At 43.1% G+C, this 21373-nt stretch overlaps 1 protein-coding gene across 10 annotated transcripts in view; it reads right to left on the bottom strand.

Annotated features, from left to right (window-relative positions):
• The window catches only part of TEAD1 (TEA domain transcription factor 1), a 161657-nt gene that overhangs the window by 91214 nt on the left and 49070 nt on the right, over positions 1-21373 (bottom strand). For 7 of the 10 annotated variants that reach the window (XM_055813824.1, XM_055813825.1, XM_055813827.1 and 4 more), the window contains exon 3: positions 15108-15361. The exons of the other annotated variants lie outside the window; for them this stretch is intronic. In XM_055813824.1, the coding sequence (XP_055669799.1) occupies positions 15108-15255 (148 nt within the window). In that variant the 5' untranslated portion in view covers positions 15256-15361. The remainder of the gene's footprint in view (positions 1-15107; positions 15362-21373) is intronic. 10 annotated transcript variants of the gene reach the window in all.

Below are 21373 nucleotides of genomic sequence, written 5' to 3'. Positions count from 1 at the left end.
ACCTAGCAAGTCTGGCTTCAGGAGAACCGAGCCATAGATTCAAAGGCACTAACAATGCTGAACACCTTCTTAAAAGCCAGAAAATGTCCTGGCTGTTTGGACACTCTCTGTGGTTTCCATCCAAAGTGAGTTTGTGTAAGATCTGTGAACATCAGCAAACAATCTTACACACTTGGAGTTACTGAGGGATCGCCTTCAACCATCTGTTGTTTCAACTGTGTCATCCGTCACTAAAGTCAGATAGTATGAGAAACAAACCTCCGTAATGCCCTGCAATAGACTGAAGGGTGCAGACAGCTTGCTCCTGATAAAGAGTGAGGCTATTTATCACGTTGAATTGTTCCCCTGCTTCAACAGACCTCACGTTGCCAACCTTGCCTACCCCTTGGTCCAGCGCCTCCATGAGCTGCCCTACCCACAAGCCTCTTCCCACCCCACGCTCTCCAGCTTCCTCGCAGCACCCTACAGCCGCGGCGCTGGCTGCAGAGATGAGCATCATCAGCTGCCTGCTGGCAAAAAGAAAAGCATTGTATTTACCTTCTACTCTATAGTTACAACTGTAATAAAAATCGAATGTCTTGGAGATAACTAAATGAGCAGTTACTCCATGTAACCATGGATTTCCTATCATTTGTAGCATTTTCTTTCCCTCTCTGCTATTCATATGATAAACCCACTTACGCTACTGGTCTTAAAACAGACTGTAAACAGCCAGAGCAGAGATTGTCTCATCTTGTGTGCACAAGACCTACTACAATGGAGCCTTTATCCTGCCTGCAGACTTTCAGCACTGCTATAATTCAAATACTACTAATAATGATAGCGAATGTAGAATAGTACAAGCAAGACATTAACATGAGCAGAGAATAACCCTCTATCAACCAGCAGCTCTATAGGAATAATGGAGTACACCAGCAATGCTGGCAGGGTTTGCACGCATCCTGCTTTTTATCCTGAAAGGGCCCCAAACACCTTCTCAAATCTAATGGAAAGACTGTTTCAAACCATCATATTGAGTGAAGCCTTTTTAACAAGATGCAGCAGCCCCACGTCCCATTTGGGGCTAAAAAGGAGAATGACCTTTGCCAGTTGAAACCGTCAATGCAAAAGGGGAGGGAGGCCAGTGTGTATTGGCATGGCTGAACGACAAGCTCTGGATTCTGATCTGCCTGGGACAGAATGAGAATTACTCCAGTCAAATCAGTCTCCCATCCATTGTAGTGCCCACCAAGAAAACAAACAAACAAACAAACAAAACAAACCCCCCACAATCCAAGCATTAATAAGCAAAATGTCCAGAAAACAAGAAAATGGTACTTGCACATAGCCTCTCATGCCAGGAGCATCTTGGTTTCAGGCCAGACATAAGTGTCAGATCAAGACACCAGTAAGATTTCACTGTCATTTCAATGACACATTCACACCTTCAAGTAAGCCTCTGTAGAGATGGGTGTATATGTGGATACACCTCTGTATAGAATTCAAACATGATTTAAGTATGTCATCCTACATCAACGTATTAGTACAAATCCATGCCTATTGTAATTTTCTGAGTCATATGAGTACACAACAAGTATTTTAACACCACTTTAATGGCTAATATAAATAAGCCTAAATCTCCAGCGTACTTTGATGTATAAGACCACAACAGCTAATTCATTTGTCATATGGAACCAGATTTCCCTTGAAACAATGCTGATATAAAGAAAAACCAACAGGACTACAACGTTCAACACAGTTGACCAACGTACAGCAACGTCCTCCTAATGAACAAGCTGGAGCTGTCTGAAACAGCCTGGATTTGCAGGGAGGTAAGATTCCTCATGGATTTAGACAAAGGTCTGTGCCTGTGAGGCTCATGGGCTCAAAACGTGTTACAGGCAAGGGAACACCACGTGGGGTAGGCTGCAAGGCACTGTAAAAAAGGCCCAGAAGTAACGCGGTATTTTAAAATGCACAGTATTCCTGGCAAGTCACATGCTTTAAAACTGGATGTAAATCATTGCAAACTTCAACTTTTGTTTCCACAGAACTTTTTAAATGTTTTTGCTTTCACACACAGGGCCCTGTTCAGCATCTTGCTGCCATGGTGTTTTTCTATCTTGACAATTCACTTCCGTGAGCAGGCATGCAGCCAACTCAAATGAGACTCAACGCAGTGAAAAGCCCTTCAGGTAAACAGTGTGATAAGCTAAACTGCAAAAACGAGACAATGTTTTTGGACTATGAGGCAGTTGCTATGGAGACGGTTGCTAATTAACTGCATTCAGCCAAGAGAACAAAGGGTTTAAGGGCAGACAGGACTCTGTATCTTAGAGTGAGCAATGCATAACGTCTTATGCAATCTGGACATCTATCATATCTGGAATACCTGAGTCTTTGCTTAGGTTGCAAAATAGCTCAGGAAATGACAACAGGGTGGTTTGTTCCTTTAAATTTGAACTAAATTTTAGGTAATTAATGATTTATCAGTATTTAAAAAAAATATTTTAAAAATCCATACTTAGAAGTCACAGGTATCACAAATCAATGCATCGAACCCATACTGTATTAAACAATGAAATTATTTATGTTCGTTCAGAGTTACTACTTTCACAATGTACTAGGTTTGTGTGGCAAGGTTTTGGTAGCAGGGGGTACTACAGGGGTGGCTTCTGTGAGAAGCTGCCAGAAGCTGTCCCCATGCCAGACAGAGCCAATATCAGCCCGCTCCAAGATGGACCCACCGCTGGCCAAGGCAGAGCCCATTAGCAATGGTGGCAGCACTGCCGGGATAGCATATTTCAGAAGGAGGCAGGGGGAAACAGCCCAACAGCAACTGCAGGCAGAGAGAAGAGTGAGAATATGTGAGAAACACAACCCTGCAGCCCCCCAGGTCAGTGCAGAAGGAGGGGCAGGAGGGGCTCCAGGCACCGGAGCAGAGATTCCCCGACAGCCCGCGGTGAAGCCCACGGTGAGGCAGGCTGTGCCCTCAGCCCACGGAGGTTAATGTGGGGCCGATCCCCACCTGCAGCTCATGGAGACCCCCCGCTGGAGCAGGTGGGTGCCCAAAGGAGGCTGTGACCCCGTGGGCAGCCTGTGCTGGAGCAGCTCCAGGCAGGACCTGTGGCCCCATGGGGAGAGGAGCCCAAGCTGGAGCAGGATAAGAGTGTAATGAGTCCTCCCCCTGAGGAGGAAGGAGCAGCAGAGATGTGTGATGGACTGACTGCAACCCCCATTCCCCATCACCTTGCACTGCTCGGGGGGTGGGGTGGGGGGTGGGGGAGGAGGCAGAGAAATAATGACTGAAGTTAAGCCCAGAAAGGAGGGAAGGGTGAAGGGAAGGTGTTTTAAGATTTGATTTTATTTCTCATTATCCTACTCTGATTTCATTGGTAATAAATTCATTTCCCCAAGTCAAGTCTATTTTGCCCATGATGGTAATTGGCGAGTGATCTCTCCCTGTCCCTATCTCGCCCCACAAGCCTTTCGTTGTATCTTCTCTGCCTTGTCCAGCTGAGGAGGGCAGCGATAGAGCAGCCTGGTGGGCACCTGGTGCCCTGCCAAGGTCAACCTACCACACAGATAATAAAAATGCCATTGAAATAAAATCCACTTCTAAGAGAATATAATGTACCTTGTCTATTATTCTCTCTTACATCTTAAAAATTACAGTGCTTGGAAAGCTTAAAATAATCAATTCTTCAATTCCTTCCTAAATGAAGTTCTTTGAAATAGACCTTGGACCTAAAATACTGTTATTTACATTAAAACGGGCTATTCTGAACAGACAGTGAGTTACATTACTTTAAAGGACTTATATTTTGGGATAGCTACATATTATGATTCTTCACTATTTCCACAATGCACTGTAGGCCTACAGGACTTCTAAACATAAACTTGTCAGAGGTGACATAAATCCCAGAACAGCACAGTTCCAGCTTATGGAGTCCCCAGTGCCACTGGGGAAACCACCCACATGCACAGCCCCCCTGAAACCCCAGCGCCAGGCGCCTCCCGGACCCAATGAGCCTCGCACAGGCTGTGCTCAGGCCAGACCAGGCACCTCCGCGCGGAGCTATACGGGCAGATACTAACTCACTTTTCAGACGAAGACTTCAAAAGTTGACCTCTTTTCCCAAGTGAAAGCTGAGAAAACCAGTAAAGGGCCAGCTGCTTATTAGAAAGCCCCTTCTGCTAGAGACGAAAAGCCAACGGATAAAATACATATGTGCTAGCACAAGATTTCTTTAAGTCTGTATAAATAAGGCAACATTTTTCCTTTTTAAGTCATTACATATATGATTTAAATAAAAACAAAGTAGGGATACTTTTTTTAAAAATTATTTATATACAGTTACGATTTAAGTTCAAAATTGAGTGTGACCCTTTAAGTCCTTAGTAAGGAGAACAGGATGAGTTAACACCTCATGTGACGGTATTACTTCAGCAAAGCTTGCTGCACACTGAACAAGCAGCATATTAATTTACTACACGAAGGCCTTAGGTTTGGGGCTTTTTGACATTTTAAATTATGAGGCATCTGCAAACAGATCCTAAATCTGAATTGCACATGGATTTTCCACACCAGCCAATTCAGATTGCCCCTAGACATCCCCTCCAGCATTAATCACTCACCCACACTACTGTAGTTCATATTTCTTTTACAGAAACAGAGGTCTACAAGATTCTTAAACTCTTGCCTAGAAAACAGAAATTATTACTTATGTGGCAAACTGAGTTTTAAACATAAGGGACCCAATTCTGCCTTCAGTTACACTGCCATAAATCTTTAACAACTCCATTAGATTTATAACAGTGCAACTGAGGAGGAAATTGAGCCCAAGATATTTTCTAAATTGGTAATTAAATAGCAGAATTTCAGCTTGGAACAGAGTAAAGACATCTTAAATTATGTCTTTGGATAAGACTACATACATTTTTGTCCCTTGAATAATGATGTTATGAACAAATTATATCATCTTATTTTCACCAGCCTCTGTATTACTCTGTGGAAGGACCACATCATCTCATCAACATGGGGCTAAATATTGCCTCATTTTCCCATCCACTTTCTCTCTCTCTTCTCCATTTAAATGTTAGACTCTTTATAGCTGTCCATTATTTGTACACAGTATAGAGCACCTCAATGACCTTTTCTTGTTTGGTTTCAAGGAACTACTATATTAAGCAAATGTCTAATAATAAGGGAGCTGGCTAAATGCCGCTTTATTATTAGAGGTGCAAGGCATCCTGTGGTCACATTACGCAGAGATTGTACTTTTCAGAAGATGCAGCCTGCTCTCCCAGCGCACAGGATGTGGTACAGGAAATATGGTTTTGCCACAGTAGCCCTAAGCTCCCCAGGGGTCACTGGATAAACTGTGAAAGGGGCCCCTTCAGCATTAAAACAGAGATGGCACTGGGGGGAAGAGGGCTCAATTCCCAGCTCTGCTATAAAGCTCTTGATGACATCAGAAAAGTTACTTCATCTTTCTAGGTGGCTTCTCTTCACTGGGGTAAAGGCAGCCTGTAAAACTTCCTGTCCCATAATTTTAATAGAAGTGGGTTTTTCATGGTTATTTTGCCTCATTTTTATCTTTGCTCAGTACTACCAGTTCTAGTGCATCTTTCCTATTCTTCCCACTTTGCTAACCTCACATGCCAGAGTCCACACCGCCCTCACCAGCTCTGCATGTCACACTCGCAGAGGTCAGTGGGAGGCTGTAACTTGGGACAACTGCTGAAAATGGGGACTGAGAGAGATCAATAGCCTTTGGGGCAGCCAGGACAGGCCAAAGGGTTTTTTGAACTGTCCCACCTGCTAATGACACTCCCCTGGCAACCCAGCTATATAGGTCCAATAGTCTTTTTTCACTGCCTTGCGGAATGGAAAATTCTGGAGGTGGCTCCTCCATACGCCATCCCTTACAGTAATTCTCCTCAGCACTTTCACAGGCCCTGGTGATTAGACCTCCTACAGCTAAAAATACAGATGCAATCTAAATATGTAACAGACAATATATGCCTGCATACCTCAGCTATCTAAATATATGCCTAAATACCTATCTAGTAACTACTGCAAATATGAATCATAATCTTTCTTTGCAAATAGCTCTCACAGTAGGTTGCATTCAGTCACCAAAGCAAGAAGGAAGGTCCCCACCAAGAGGTAGCCAATTCATTGTGTGTAGACCTCATTATTGAGGTCTCTTAAATTCATTTTAATTGGCTGGAAGGGAACGCATTATATTCACACACACACACCCCTGCACATATATGTGTGCATATATGTATGTGGCTATTAGTAAGTACTTACTTCACCATTAATTGTACTAGGCGGTTTATTGCTGACAGGCTATCCAAGGAAGAACTAAACAAACGAAAATGCAATTCTTGTTCAAATAATTCAATGCTGAAGTTATCAGATCACATAAAAGGACCTCTTAAAATGATTCAACGAGTACTTTCACTCTGGAAAATTATTTTAGTACTTATCTACAGCTGTCAACAATATCCACAAACAACAGTAAGCCTGCTGTTCCCAACCACCTGCAGCTGAAACCTCTGGGTTAACATTTTCTTCTTCCCAATATCTAAGACAGTAGTATTACCTGTTAGTTTAGGGGTAAGACTGATGTTGAATCCAAGTGACTGAAGATGCTTTTTTCATCTGTGTTGCCTACTCACTTGCATTGCTAATATGACATAAAAGGCAATTTAAACTACGATTTCTCTTTAAGTAATGCTTTTATTTTTCAGGCTAACCAGTTGATGTTAAGGTATAAGTAAGCAAAAGTGAAGCAGCTTTAGGCAAATAAACTTGGAATGTTTTAGCTTTGCTGCAATGATTAGGCATGCTGAAAAAGCATTTCGCCCCTTATCTGCAAGCATAGTATGGTCTACCTCACCTACTTCCACACAGATCACTGGAATACGCTCCCTATCACTCCCAGGCATATATTTTGTGTTGCTGCCCCCAAAAGTATCAGACATCAAGTCTGATACTGTTTCCTACAGACACACAAAGATTCAGTCCAAGCCGAATCCATTGTTGCCTGTCAGGTCCCCTGTCTATCCCCTCTCCAAGGAGGACAACCCAACAGGGAATTGCATTGACGATCTGATCTTTTTTGATGGGTCATACACACAGTAACCTCTGCCAACCTTACTGCCCCCTTACAAAGGCAGGCCAGATTTTGTGCTAACTAATTCTGTGCAAAGCTGCTAAATGCTATCAGATTGTGTGGGTGCAAGACAGTCTGATATCTGGATACCTCTCTCTCCACCTCCCCCCCGCCTCTTTTTTAAAAAAAGAACAAAAACAAAGAAAACCACCCCAACAAGACAAAAAGGAGCTCTCAATAAAAGGACAAAATCTGCCTACATCCAGGAAAATCCTCAGGCAACTTGACCTAGTTGGAGATGGCTGTTGTAGGAAGGCTGTAATTAAGCAGTTGCGATAGTGACGCTGACTTCTCACACCAGAGAACGCGCATGTTGACCACAGTTTCTATTAACAGTGCTTATTTGAGTCCTCTGTAGGTAAAATTGTAATGGTGTTTGACTGACATCCCAGCAACTCCCACGGTGTGCAGTACTTTCTCAGGGTTTCAATTTCCTTGTGAATTTGGGATGCATTGTTGTCCCTTTCACAATAGGCCTAACAAGCCATGCTACTTCCCGATGTTTAAAAGAGCATTCATGAGATGGAATTAGCACATTTATGTTCATCTTTCTTCCCCTTCCCCAATTCATATTATTTTTGCTTACAAAAATACATCCTTTAGTCATCCAATGTAGAAATTGTAGTATGCCTAGAACAAAACCAGAAAAGCTTCAGAGGAATCTTTTTCTATCAGCTAAATCATTACTTCTACTGAAAGTCTGTAAACTGTTAATCCATTAGTGTCTAATTCCTTAAACTATACAGCCAGGCTAAAATCATCTGGAAGCCCAGACTCTGAAGTGTTTCCCTCTGATGTTCCAGACCAAGTGTCCCACATTAAACTGTTTGTAGGATAGGAAAATATTCATACAATGGTATGACTACCATTTCTCAAGGGCATCACAAAAGAAAGAAAGAAAGAAAAAAAAGATATTCTGCATGCATCTGTGAGGAAATCCCTGTAAGACACAGCTACGATACATACTAATTTTGAATAGCATGACCCTCAGGGAATTGTGTAAGACTCCTGTCACAACAACCACAGCATTTACTCTCCAACAGTCATCCCAGGCTCGCTCCTGTGAGGTGTGGAGTGGGATATAAACCTACTTCTTGGGAAAATGCATGGCCCCAGAAAACCAAAGGTGTTGCCACTGCTCCTTGTTCCCTGTAGTGTTATTTGTGATCACTCCCACACAGAACAAACCCACTAGGGGAGAGGGGGAACATTAGGATGAAGTTTCGCTCCCAGCATGGTTCAGATGCCTGGCTTTCACCACCCGTCTCACTGGCCCCAACTCCACCTGGCTTGAACAGCTGGCTGGGAGTCTCCGGTTCCAGCAGCTCTTGAATGCTGGTGCGAGCCATGGCAGTGGTGCTGACTGTGGCGGTGCTGTTGCTGCTGGCAGTTAAAGAGTTAGGTTTTGGTCAATTCTTTTCTGTTACTGGTTATGTAAGTCATGCTCTGCACTGTCCCAGTCTCTTCCTTTATAAAACAACAGTTTCTACATTTTCTTACCTCTTCTGCTTCCAGGAGGATGCTCAGAAAGGGTTGCCTGGGTTGTCTAACGTGAATATAACCCACCTTCCACATTGCCACATAAGCCCTTTAATGGTCATGTGGGTCCACGGGCTGCTGCTATGATCGTGTGAGATAATTCAGCTGGTTATTTGAAGCTGGTAAGAAAACAAGACAACTTCTACCATAATCTCATACTGGGCTCATGAAAAGGAATCCAAACTTGACAGCCCATCATAAACCCCAAGAGCATGTGGGCCTTACTTGTCAAACCGAAGTTGTCCCCAGGTTGTTTGAACCAAAAGGTGTTCACCCTAACATGCTTTTAGGAGGAAACCCAGTTCTACAAGGAATGAGACCAAACAAATGGGTACATGATTTTCAATTACCTTGAACTCTCATTACTGTGCAACCAACTAACCCACTACATCAGCCTGATCAAGGCTGTTTTAACTACCTCCTAGTGCGACAACCCTATTTCTTAAGGCTGCAAAACGATGCCTTCTGCAATTACAAGATCACAAGTTCAGCTTGTGAAATCACTGCTGGAAGGAAAATGAGCTAATATAAATCATACTAGACAACCACCTAAATGTATCCTGGATGTTCTAGTGAGGTTGCATCACGTCAGTGCTCTCATGCTAACATGTGCCATTTCTAAACAAGGGTTTTACTAAAGGAGCAACGTAATAAAGGAAAATCATCCTCTTACTCGGTTTAGTATAGCCATTTGAATAGGACTAGCCATTAAATGACTCTTAAGTGGTCAAATGCCTAACCTGAACCTGCCCTTGTAGCTTCCACTTAGTTCCAGGCAAGAACTAATGTTGCTAGTAGCTCCTCTAATACAAGGGTACCTGCTAAACACTGGAAGACTTGGGCAACAGCCCTGCAGTTTGACACTGTTTCCCACAAACAGGCTATAGACAACTTTCTGCGAGGAGTTCTTTACACGGATGACTAAAGAGAATATACTTAGCAGACAGAGGACAAAACCCAAAGTGCTAAAAAGCACTTCCAAAGAACGTCCTGATCTTTCTGATGCACAACTTTTCAGCAAAACTTCCCGTTTCCTTTGGAATACATCATTCTCCTGACCCAACACAGCCAAAAGAACATGCACAACTCTTACAGTCCCACTTAGATTTTCTCTTGAGGATAGAAGTTTATGGCAGAGAGGAAAAAGAAAAGATTCTCTATCTCATGAAGACTCTCTGTCTCATGAAGATTCTCTGTCTCATGAAGACTCTGCCACTTTATCCCGAACCATTACTTTTGAAAGCCCAGATCGAAAGATTAAACCCTGTTCCCCCACATTGCAGAAATCCTCGACAACAAGTAAGCCCAACATCCTTCATTTCTAATGACGGCAGCGCCTATTGCTCACTGACAAAACCAGATTGCCTTCTCGCAAGCAAGCATGCTGATGTTGCAAGAACATCACCAGATTGCAAAAACGTTTATAAACAGATTGTTTATAATATGAGTAATTTAAGTAGTAACTTTTCAAACAGACACTGTATCTTCGGACCTTCATTTTCTTCACTTTTAACTGATTGCTCAGCACAGGTTTGCAGCCTGCCTTAATGCATGCACTGTGCCATGACGTAATACAGCCAGCAATCACAGGATTGCAAGAATGTTTCTAGACAGATTTGTTTACAATCTAAGAAACCCAAACATTAACTTTCATAATAGCAGTCCTACCTCCAGTGCATTTTGTGTATATTGCTGAGACAAAAAAAACCACCCCAACAAACAAAACCAACAAAAAACCAACAAAAACAAACAAAAACCCTAAAAACCCCCACAACCAACAACCCAACAAGAGTGTATCTTTGTACAATGATTGCAATAACAGATGAATAAACATGCAACCTGATACTTCACATCTGGTATTTCATCACTCCAAGTACCTTATTCACATTCAAATATACTTAATACTGTGGAAACTTTATAAGGTAGTGATGTCTTTATAGAGGCAGTAACTTGCATGGAACTTTTAAAATTAAAAGCAACAGTAAAAATAATTTGTAACATGTTACTGTATTCTTCATAAAGCTAGTTAGCTCGCAGTTTCCTAATAGGAACCCAGAAAGACACCTAACAATAGCAACTAGCTACAGAATCACACAAGCGTACAGAATAGGATTTCTTTTGCCAACGTACTGGTTCAAAGTTCAATTTTAATATTGCATTTATACAAGGTGCTTTGGAAATGAAGACTATTATTACTCATCGTGCAAAAATTCTATCATCTGAGCAGAAATTTTTATGAAAAGTATCATTTTCCCTTTTACTGTCATGGTAATGCAGGCAAAGAGATTTTATGCATGACCTAATAAACATATACAACAGTCTTGAAAGGCTGCTATGCACCTTCTCACATTAATTAGTGCTCATTCTTCTCTGTAAAACAAATAAACATGCTACAAAACTTCCTTGTAAAATAATCATTAATACACTTTTAAGTAGTTTTGTTGCAGAGATGAATACCTCCAGTTCAAATCAAAACTGATTCCATTCATAATTGAAGAGCTGTTTACAGGTCCCAAAAAATAAGTGCAAACTATTTTCTTGTCTTAAAGGCAAAAGCCGCTTTTGTTAGCAACGCTGATAGTAACGTGACTGCAGGCGTTATTACACTTGCTAGCAACTTATGTTCCTTTGGCATTGACCCTAGAGCTGCACTAAAGCTATGTCTCTCTATACCTAAATTTCAAGAAAAAGATGAAAACACGCACACAGGGCCAAATCCATTCCCGTGGTAACTCCAGTGACTTCAGTGTTACAGAGGGGATAAAAGTAGGGCTGCATTTCACAGCAGCTTTCATTCCTGTAATCTTTTCCAAAACATTCTCCCAGGAGCAAAGACAAGCACAGGCAAATATCCTGCCAATAAGTGAGTTCACAGGCATTGCTACAAGTAACTAAACTGTCAGCAGTAAAAGACCAACAATCCGAACAAAGTACAAACACAGGACAGCCAATGCCCTCTAACGGGCTGGAGTTTTACTATGCGCTGCATAAAAGGGCACAGAAACTCATCGGCACTGATCTCTGGGAGACGAGGCAAATCAGGGTATCCCGCTTTGCACTAGTGGATGATATTTGTGTTTTATCAATGCTTCTTTTAAAACAGTACGGGTGAAATCAAATTCTTACCAGCACCTTGCAAGACAAACGAAAATGGGTCTAATGGATGAGTTCTGCATGGGCTACACTCAAGTGCTTTCACAAAGAGTGTGAGCATCAGTTTATAGATGTGCTCTTCTATTCCTCCTTCAAGTTTTCGTATTTATCCCCTCCTCACCTTGTTATTTTATTTACTGCTACTAGTCAATACTCTACTAGGAGCAACCCCATAACTGTAAGACCATCACAACCACACAAGCACACACACACAGGGAGGAGGAAAAGGAGTGACCAGTGTTTTCCTGCAGAAACGTTATCACTGGTCCCTTGACCTTAGAGCACACTCTCTTTCTCTCAAGAATTTCCAAACTACGGTTCCTGGAATCTGCCCCTCTGAACCAAAACAAGCGTCTTTGCTTCTTACCCAATCATTTTCTATAAATTTAAAAACAAGAGTTTCATTAAGTTTTTATTTGGTTTTCTAAGGGTTTCTTCAAGGAGCCGTAACCCTGTACTGGTGGCAGGGTCAGCGGCAGCCAGAAAAAAGCTCTCAGTTTTGCACAGGTCATGACTTCGTCCTTACAGCCCAAGGATGCCTCAGGGCCAAAAAAAAACCCACCCCAAGACATCCCCTTCCCCTTCCCAGCCACGAGGCCCTGCAACCCTTTTTTGTGGGGGTAGGATCAGAAGTCTTTTGGTCTCGTGGTCCTCTGGTGCCTAAGTTACTTTTTTGGGAAGGCAAGGGGAGAGGAAAACACCCTCCCCTCCCCTTCTTGTCCAAGACCACAGCTGTAGAGGAACAGCTGAAGCGGTTCAGGCTGCCCGGAGAGGTCACAGATGTCCCTCGGTACCACTGGGGCTGCTCTGCCAGCACAAGCCACGCTGCTGCTGCTCAGGTGGCACCGCAGGCAGGCACTCCTCAGCCACCCCCCGCACACCACCCAGTCCTGCCCGAGCAATCGGCCAGCTCCCCCTGAGCCAGCTGACCAGGAGCCTGTACGCAGCCCTCTTAGAAACGCCACTTTGAAGGACAATTTTAGACCACCATAAAGGAACAGTGATGAAACTGGCTTCTGATTACATGCATGTCGCGAAGCTCCCATTAAATCAAAGGCAGAGACTCAAAATATTTCTTCAAGCAAAATCTCTGCTCTTCTCAAAGTCTCTCTCCAAAGATAAAAAATGACAACTGCTTAACTTAATCCACACAGAGTGATCATTGTATTTGCCTCCGTAAAGATCATATTTGTTCTAGTGCCTATATCTAAAGGTAATTCCAGTTAGAAAATGAAATTGTGCTCTCTCGACCTTTTGTCTTACATGGTTCATGAATTACTGACACATTACAATATCCCCCAACACTATGGAAGCTTAGAGATACTGCAACGTCTCTCTTGTAAGTGAAATAAACTTGGTATGCCACTAAAAGGCATTAAATTATTTTCATTATGCCACACTGAATCTGTAACACTTATACTGTTTTGATTTCAAAATCCTTGGAGAACAATTATGCTCTCAGGGCCATAAGACTCTATTAGAAAGTCCTCAGAAACCTAGCATGGTTTCAATAAATCCTCAAACACTACAAAGCAGTTACTCAGCTTGAAGAATGAAAACATGAGTTCATCCACTGCAAAGTCAGGATGCAAACTCTGCTCACACAGGACCCAGCGCTTCCTAACACAGTTTTTCCTTCCCAATCTGGGCAACACTTTTAAGTCAGGTTTGCGGCATCGAACACGCATACCTTCTTTTTTTGATTGAAAATAAACAGTGTTTGATTTAGGATGAGCATAAATATATGAAATGTGCATATGGTATTACAAGCTAGCAGTAATAATCAGCAGTTAGAGATGCGTAAATAGTTTTATATGTATATAATCTAACAAATGTTAACATTCAGGATTAGAGAACCATTAAATTAAACCAGCGATCGCCGCCAAGAATGGATAAATATGTTAATTTCTTTAATTTATACAACGGCACAAAGAATGCTTCAAAACGCCAAACCCCAGATTTCAGGGGTGATTACTGCGGTTGTAGGGATCCCGATATAAAAAAAACGCAGACACCCTTCTGCTGGCGGACGATTCAAGCCTCAGTGGAGCTTTTGAGCGCACAGACACAATGCGCTTGTTTGTACATACGTTCTTGTGTCCGCCTAGAATGCGCCCAACCTTCTAATTAAGCAAATCATCTCCCCTTTCCAAGGGAAAATAACAACACCGAAATGCAATCCAAACAGGCGGAGACGGGCGAGGAGTGGGCGAGGGAAGCGACACTGCTGTGGGGGGGACACTGCCCTAGGGGGGACACAGTGCTGCCGGGGGGGGACACACTGCTGCGCGGGGGGACGACGACGACACAGTCCTGCGGGGGGGACACAGTGCTGCCGGAGGGCGGCACCTCGGCGCCCGGGCCAGCCGCGATGCTGCAGGGCGGCCCGGCCCGGCTCACACGGCAGCTGCGGCAGGGGCCAGGTCCTGCCGGGGGGGCCGGGTCCTGCCCCCGCCGCCCGTGACCCCGGGCGGGGCAGCGGGGGCACAGCTGGTGGCAGCTGCAGCACCATCTGCTCGGGCCTGCGCCCCCGCCCCTGCCGCGGGGCGGCCCGGCCAGGTAGGGGCAAGGCCGGGGGGGGCGCAGCAACAGCGGGGGGGTCCCGGGGCGGCGGAGAGAAGGCTGCCCAGCCCCGCGCAGGCCATGCAGACGTCGGTACCCCTCCGCGGAGCCTGTACTTATGGAATGCTGTCAGCGCGGCACCTGATCGACAGCAGTTTGTGCAGAGGGAAGGGGAAAGGGAGGGAAAAAGGAAAAAAAAGAAAGGCACAAAAGCACCCCTAACTTGCCTCTTTAATCGAGAGGCTTCTGAACACAACAAGGACTTTACCGCTTTGCAATTTAGTATTGCATATGCTGCCACGCGATCACACAGACTGTATTTCTCATTTCCCTTCCTTCATAATTTCTTGAAAAATAATAATGAAAAAAAAATGCTTACTTTTGTTTACGCTCAAGGAATGACACATTTAAAAACTTCTTTTGAACAGCCCCGCTCAGCCGCAGCATAGCATTCATTCAAGACAATTCCGCATCAGCATCGCTTCCCAGTGCCAGCGGCAGAGGCAGGGGTTGGGGCAGCCCTGCACCACGCATCAGCCCAGCTGAGCCCCCTCAACTTCACACAGCTCTTCCAGATTCACTCCAAAAGTACTCAAAGCAGAGCCAGGGATTTTGTGTAAAAAAAAGGCGCGCTTTGCAGTCCCCATCAGGATAATTATTTCCAAAGACTAAATGTGTACCACTTACCATACATTTTGCCTTCATCTGATAAGATGATTTTCCTCCTCCCACATGGTGGATAGATAGCTAGAGCCTCCTGAAAGCTCTGTTCAATGTCAGGGCTCCAGACACCTTCTGCATCATTGTCAATAGGTTTATCTGCAGAATCACTCATTCTTTCAATATCTTCGGCAGGACTCTCGCTGCCGCTCCAGCTGCTGGGCTCAATGATGATGGCTGGGGTCTCCAAGCCTAAGCCTGGAGTCTTAAAGGAAATAAACCTACAAAACAAACAAACAAACAACCCCAAAAGGCATTAAAGACATGGAACTCCAGGCAAACATTTCTGTCTACTTCTGACACTAAGTTAACAGCAGCTGAGCAGTAATGGCAGTAACACAGGCATGGGAAGCACCCAGGAAGAGTGAGAAATTAACAGCTCTTCTATCTCAAATCAGCAGAGGTGAAGTGATAAGGCTGCCAGAAGGAGAACTCTTTACCACATTTCTGTGTGCAATTACGTGAAGGCATAGAGCATCAGGTTATTTTTCACAGATAGTCAAAGTGGGTCTTAATACTGGGGAAAACTCTGCAGCACATGACACATCTCATCTGGCTGAAGACTGGCACCCTTAAAATATTAAGCCAGATCCTCAGGCGGGTGTAAATCAGCATACTTCCACTGGCTGGAAGGGAAACACACCAATTTATGCCACAGCAACCACCAGAGCCTAAAACCACTTAAACCTAAAAACAAAAGCAAAAACTATTGTTCACATTCATCCGGATGTCAGTGGAGTAAATGGAATTACACTAGCGATGACACAGCTCAATGTGATTAACTGGAAAAGGCTGTAATTTTCAGATCTTACCCAAATAAATGATACAATCAGAATCCGAGCTACATACAAACAGAAATCTTTACAATGATCATACCAGAGAAAGGAATGACAAGAAATGGTATATGCTTTGCCTATTTTAAAAGGTCTCTGTCACAGAACCATAGCAGAACAAAAATTACAAGCTTCAAGTTGCTGAATCAATTTAATAAGAAATAATTTAATATAGCTGCACCTGCTCACACCACCAGAGCTGCAGATCTGTCAGTGTTCCTTTTATATTTTTGAGATAAATACAACTCTTCTGTAAAGACTTGCTCCAGGCAAAAAAGCTGCTCCACCAGACCAAATTCACCTCTGGTGTAATTCTTTGAGAAGTCAGTGAAATAACACCAGGAACAGATTTGGCTCAACATGTCTAGGCATAATGCAGTTTTATTTTGAAAAACGAAGAAGTTTGGTGACTCTAACTGATCTAAGTGGATGGGAGTGTTCAAACATGCATGCATGAGCTGCACACGCACTTAAAAATCCAGTTAGTTGGCTAAACACTCAAAAAACCCTAAACGACAACATTTTTATTCTGCTGGGGGAGATGCAAGCACGATCTCTCCGCTCACAGAAGAGAGGGGCTTCCCCTCCTGCACCCCTCCATCCTCACACTGATAGCCTCCTGCCCAGCAGGGTCTCGGCGCATCGTAAAATAACAGGTGAAAAGCGGCAGAAGGGCATTCACCCCCCAGAGAAAGAAGGGGAGGCTGTACGTCAGTGGCCGTGACAGCTCTGACCAAACGCCTCTGGGCTGGAGAACTCCCTGAAAGAAGGAATATTCACAGCAGCCCTCACCCAAACCAGGCTATCAACCAGCTGCTGGAGATAACCCAAACCTGACAGTCTGGTGCCTTGCAAAAAACCAGAGCTGGAACTGGGGAAACAGGGAGTGGTCTCAGTCTTGCTAACCAACATTACCAGTCTGACATCCAACGTATGGGGTATTTCCAATTCTCCAGGCTCTAACTGGAGCTGGGAGGAATCAGTACGTGCCAAATGGACTCCCAGGAATGTTCTTTTCCTTACTTGCATGCCTGTTTCTACAAAGAGGCATTTCTTAACTTCACATTGGTTTGAACATTTCAGCACAGTTTACGAAAATGTTAGTGTCCACCCACCAGCCACCTCAAGTGTCTCAAACGCCTTTTAGTAACTGATAATGAGGGAACAGATGGATTCACAGGGAACCACACACAAATGGTAAGTGAGTGGGAAGCCTGGCCAAACATACCACTTATTGTCTGGGAAATCCAAAACGTACAAAATGAAGTTTGTACATTTTGAAGAATGACACAGAAGGAGATGTAAACCTTTGTAAAATAGTGAAACAGCATCCTTCAGAATTCTTAGAGGCTGAAGGATAGATTCAAGCTCTGCAAGATTTGAACCTCATATGCAAGATTTAGCCTAAGCATAAACATAGCAATACTGGGAAATAACTGACAAAAATAATCATGTCCACTTAAGCCTTCACATACAGGGGGAATTTTAGGTAAATAAGAGATAACTGGATGTTGACTGGGATAATTAGGGGGGTTTCAGTTTTACTGCCATAGTGCAGGGGAAAATGGCTACTGGAGATTTTATTGGCCTCACATCATCAAGACCATGGTTTAGCATTTCGCCAGAAGACAGCACCGGTGGGACTGGTTACTGGGTCAGTTCCCCAAAGGTGACTCAGGGAAGGAAATCCTTCCCCTCCCCGATCCCAGGCACGACAGCATGCAACGCACAGCCACGGGCACCTTTCACTCAGCCCAACCACCCTCTGCTTACAAATCTGCCACAGTCATAGCCTCAAGTCTTATTATCGTCCTATAAACCAGCTCTTGTTATTACATTATGCTGAAATAATAATTAAAATGCACACGAGGAAAACAGAGAGGCTCTAAAGTAATTAATGTTACTTGATATTCAAGTCAGATCTTGCATTGTGTTTACCGGTGAATTTTCACTAACGTGCTATCTCCCTTCCCATTCCATTTTACCTACTTGGATATCATTTTGAGGCATTAGCAGCTACTATTCCAGCCCCGAAAATCTAAGACAACCAAGTATTTTTTCCAGAACATCTGTACAATAGCAGTGGGGAGCAACCTGCTGGAAAAAAATCCCTCTCATGCTAAAGGTTGCTTTTAGTGATTTCCATTTTGGTGAATGCTGACATTGCAGATCAAGTTTAGAGGACCAAGGAGCAAAAAAACCTTGTATTACAACCACTAAACAGCTCCTTCTTATTCCAGGAAAATAATGAGCCACTCAGTTAATCACTTCCAGCTCAGCTCTACGTATCAAAAGGCAATTCCACCTCCTTCTTAGCTTGAATTGTAAGGACCCAACTGTGATGAAGAATTTCAGACCTGTTATGCTGGAGTTCAATGTGATTACCAAAAATAATACAAGCCATCAATAGGCAAGCTTTGTTGCACATTTCTAACGAGTGATAAATCTCTTGTGAAAAATGTGGATTTACAGTCCAGTTTAAAGTTATAAAAATTTATAAAAAGTAAGGTTTCCTTATATTAGCAAACTCCAAATCTTAAAATACAAACTTTTGGTGAAGGAAGAGTTAATCTCCTGGAGGCAACTGACCCCACCCCTCCCCTCCCCAAAAGCAGAGCTTGCACACATGACAGATTAAGTTGAAGAGTTCTGTATTTGCTTTTTATCACGTTAACTTTTAGAGAACCCGTTTTGTACTTGTACTTTAACAAAATTAAACACCTTGACACTACCCAGAAAACCAACCAAAAAAGCCCAAACCCGGTTTTGGGTAACCTTTTTGTACTTTCTAAGATTGCTTAAAGCAAGCTGCAGGTCAGGAGGTCTCTCTTCAGAGTTTCCCTTTTAACACCAGTCTCTCTCTTGTACATTATTTCAAGACAGCTTTCCCTGCACATAAAGCTCTTTCAGTTGCAAACCTAAATGCATCTTTCTTGCAATCGCTTTCTGATCTTTCCAGTTAAGGCAATTCTAAGTATATCTGGGGTTTGCACTTCCTCTATGCATGATGGAGGTATGTTGCCCTCTCAAACAAGGTAATGCTACACTTAGCAATGGAGAAACTCTTAGAGTTAATACTGGATTTTATAAATAGGTTTTACAGACAATCCATTCAATACAACTTCAGAAGGTACAAGATATAACTTATTATGCTCACTCGTTAGAATAACTAGAAAAGTTATTTTAAAAACTCAGAGAAACAAGGATAGCTAGTGTCAGAACTGATCAAGCCAACGGATTTAACTAAAACCAAACGATGATCTACAATATCTTACCTAGGGAACGACTTCTTTGCTTGCATAAAACATTCTCTTATGCCTTCAATTTATTAGCAATGCAAACCTGGACTTGCCCAGAGAGCTGCTGCTTGCAGACCCATAACTGAGATCAATAGCTCTTCACAGAAGTGTAGGACAAGCGCAGATTTAAGGCCTTGATAAGTTTCACATCCTTCAATACTTGCACAATGAAACACGGAAACACTGTCTTTCAAAGGCCACTGGAGCTGAATCGTACTTTACAACATCTTGCAAAAGTTAAGCCATTTTGTCTGTCTATTCAATTAATTTACTTTCTTGAATTTCAGCGTACAGGTGCCAAATGGTGCCTTCACTGAGGTATTGCATAACCACTGGAAAAGGATTAGCATTCTGCAGGTATTGGTGCAGGAACATGAAAAGACTGAAAACATGCCTTGATTCTGAGAGATTCTGAGAAAAAATCATTCCGTCTCCCCGATCTTCTAAATTGTCTGTGCTTGAAGGGGATCAAGTGCAGTTATTTTTGAGATAATCTGCAATGGCACCTGCAAGAATATGCAGCTGAGAAAGCACCAGTGTTGTTATCCACACCAATCTTCTGGCTATAAATGGCTGCAGAAGGCTACCAAATAATTCTTACAACCAGCCTAATATTTCTAAAACAGTTCTTCCAGAAAGAAAATCTTAATTCTCGAGATAAAGATTTCAAACGCTGAAGTGGTAAACTGCACTTTTAAGAAAACATTTTATTTTTAGATCATGAAGAACTTCATCTTAGCTTCAGTTACATAAAAACAATGGGACCAGGAATCCAACAAGCTTTTGACAAACATCAAGATGATAATGAGCAGATGGGCAAAACCCAACTAATTCTAAATTTGCAGATGGCAAATTTTCTCTCAAAGCTTTAAAAGTTACAGCCCCATGGGATTTTCCTTCTGCTTTGTTCAGCAGTACAAATCCACAGCTGGAGTGCTAAGGCTCTGGAGAGAATCCAGAGGAAGAAAGTTATCAGATCTAGAAAACATGACCTACCAGGAAAGGAATTAGGTTTGTTTAAATTTAGAGAAGACTGATGTGAGAAGATAACCACTTTCAAATAAGGAAAAGGTAACAGCAAAGCAGAGAAGCGGCTCTTGGTCATTTCTACCAAGGGTAGGACAAGAAGCAAAGAACTTAAGCTGCAGCAAGACAACCATAAGTTAGGCATCTGGAAGACTGTTCTGATTCTACCAAGTCACCCACCAGAAGCTATCAGCCTGGGGTACTGGGAAACTGCTGAGGGGACAAAGGTTGCTAAGAACAGATGACACAAATGTTTCTCAGGAATGATGCAGCCATGCTTTAGCCCTGTCTGAGGTAGAAGAATGAACTAGATGATGCCATGAGACTCAGCAGCCAAGACAGAATGTAAAACACACCAACAGAGGGAAACCTGCAGTGGGAGCACATCCTTGACTAGGCATGAGGGAACCCAGATGATTCACAGATGAGACTTCATAGATGTCCTAGTAACCTGACAGGACAGAAACCCAGGGGAAACCAAGCTTCCCACCACTGATGCCTGTGGAGCTACATGCTCCTTCACACTTCACCATTGTCCTTGCACGGCTGCTGGGCAGAACATCACTGGCAAAAGCCACCTGTGAAGTAGCTTATCAAGACAGGCAGGACGGGGAGGGAGAGTAAACCACCAGGCTGGGGAGAAGAGGGCTCCTTCTGCTGGTGCTCTTCATGGAAGTTTTGGGAGATGAGGTTGCCTCATCCACAGCTGCCCCATTCTCCTTCTAGGTATCTGTCGAACTAGCCAGTCTCCCATATCACATCTGGATTTCTCAAGCTCTTTCTGCACTGATTAAAGTAAATGTGGAATTGGTGGCAAGTTTGAAATCTGCTAGGAGTTTGTGATTCTACTTTACCAGTAGAAGTACCTTTGCACTGTTTATGCAAGTCAAGCAATATGCTCAAGCCTTAAAAAAAATATAACTTTTTTTATTTAAAAACAAACTCATATCCTGGATTTTGTAGCTGTGACGCGTAAGTATGTATGGATCTTTCAGATTCTTGGAGGCGTTCAAATGTCATCGCTTTCAGGAAAACACTAGATATATATACATATATTCAAGCCATTTTATGTATG

This window comes from Falco peregrinus, chromosome 9 (assembly GCF_023634155.1).
Source record: "Falco peregrinus isolate bFalPer1 chromosome 9, bFalPer1.pri, whole genome shotgun sequence".
Classification (NCBI taxonomy): Eukaryota; Metazoa; Chordata; class Aves; order Falconiformes; family Falconidae; genus Falco; species Falco peregrinus.
This window is presented reverse-complemented; position numbering and strand designations above follow the sequence as displayed.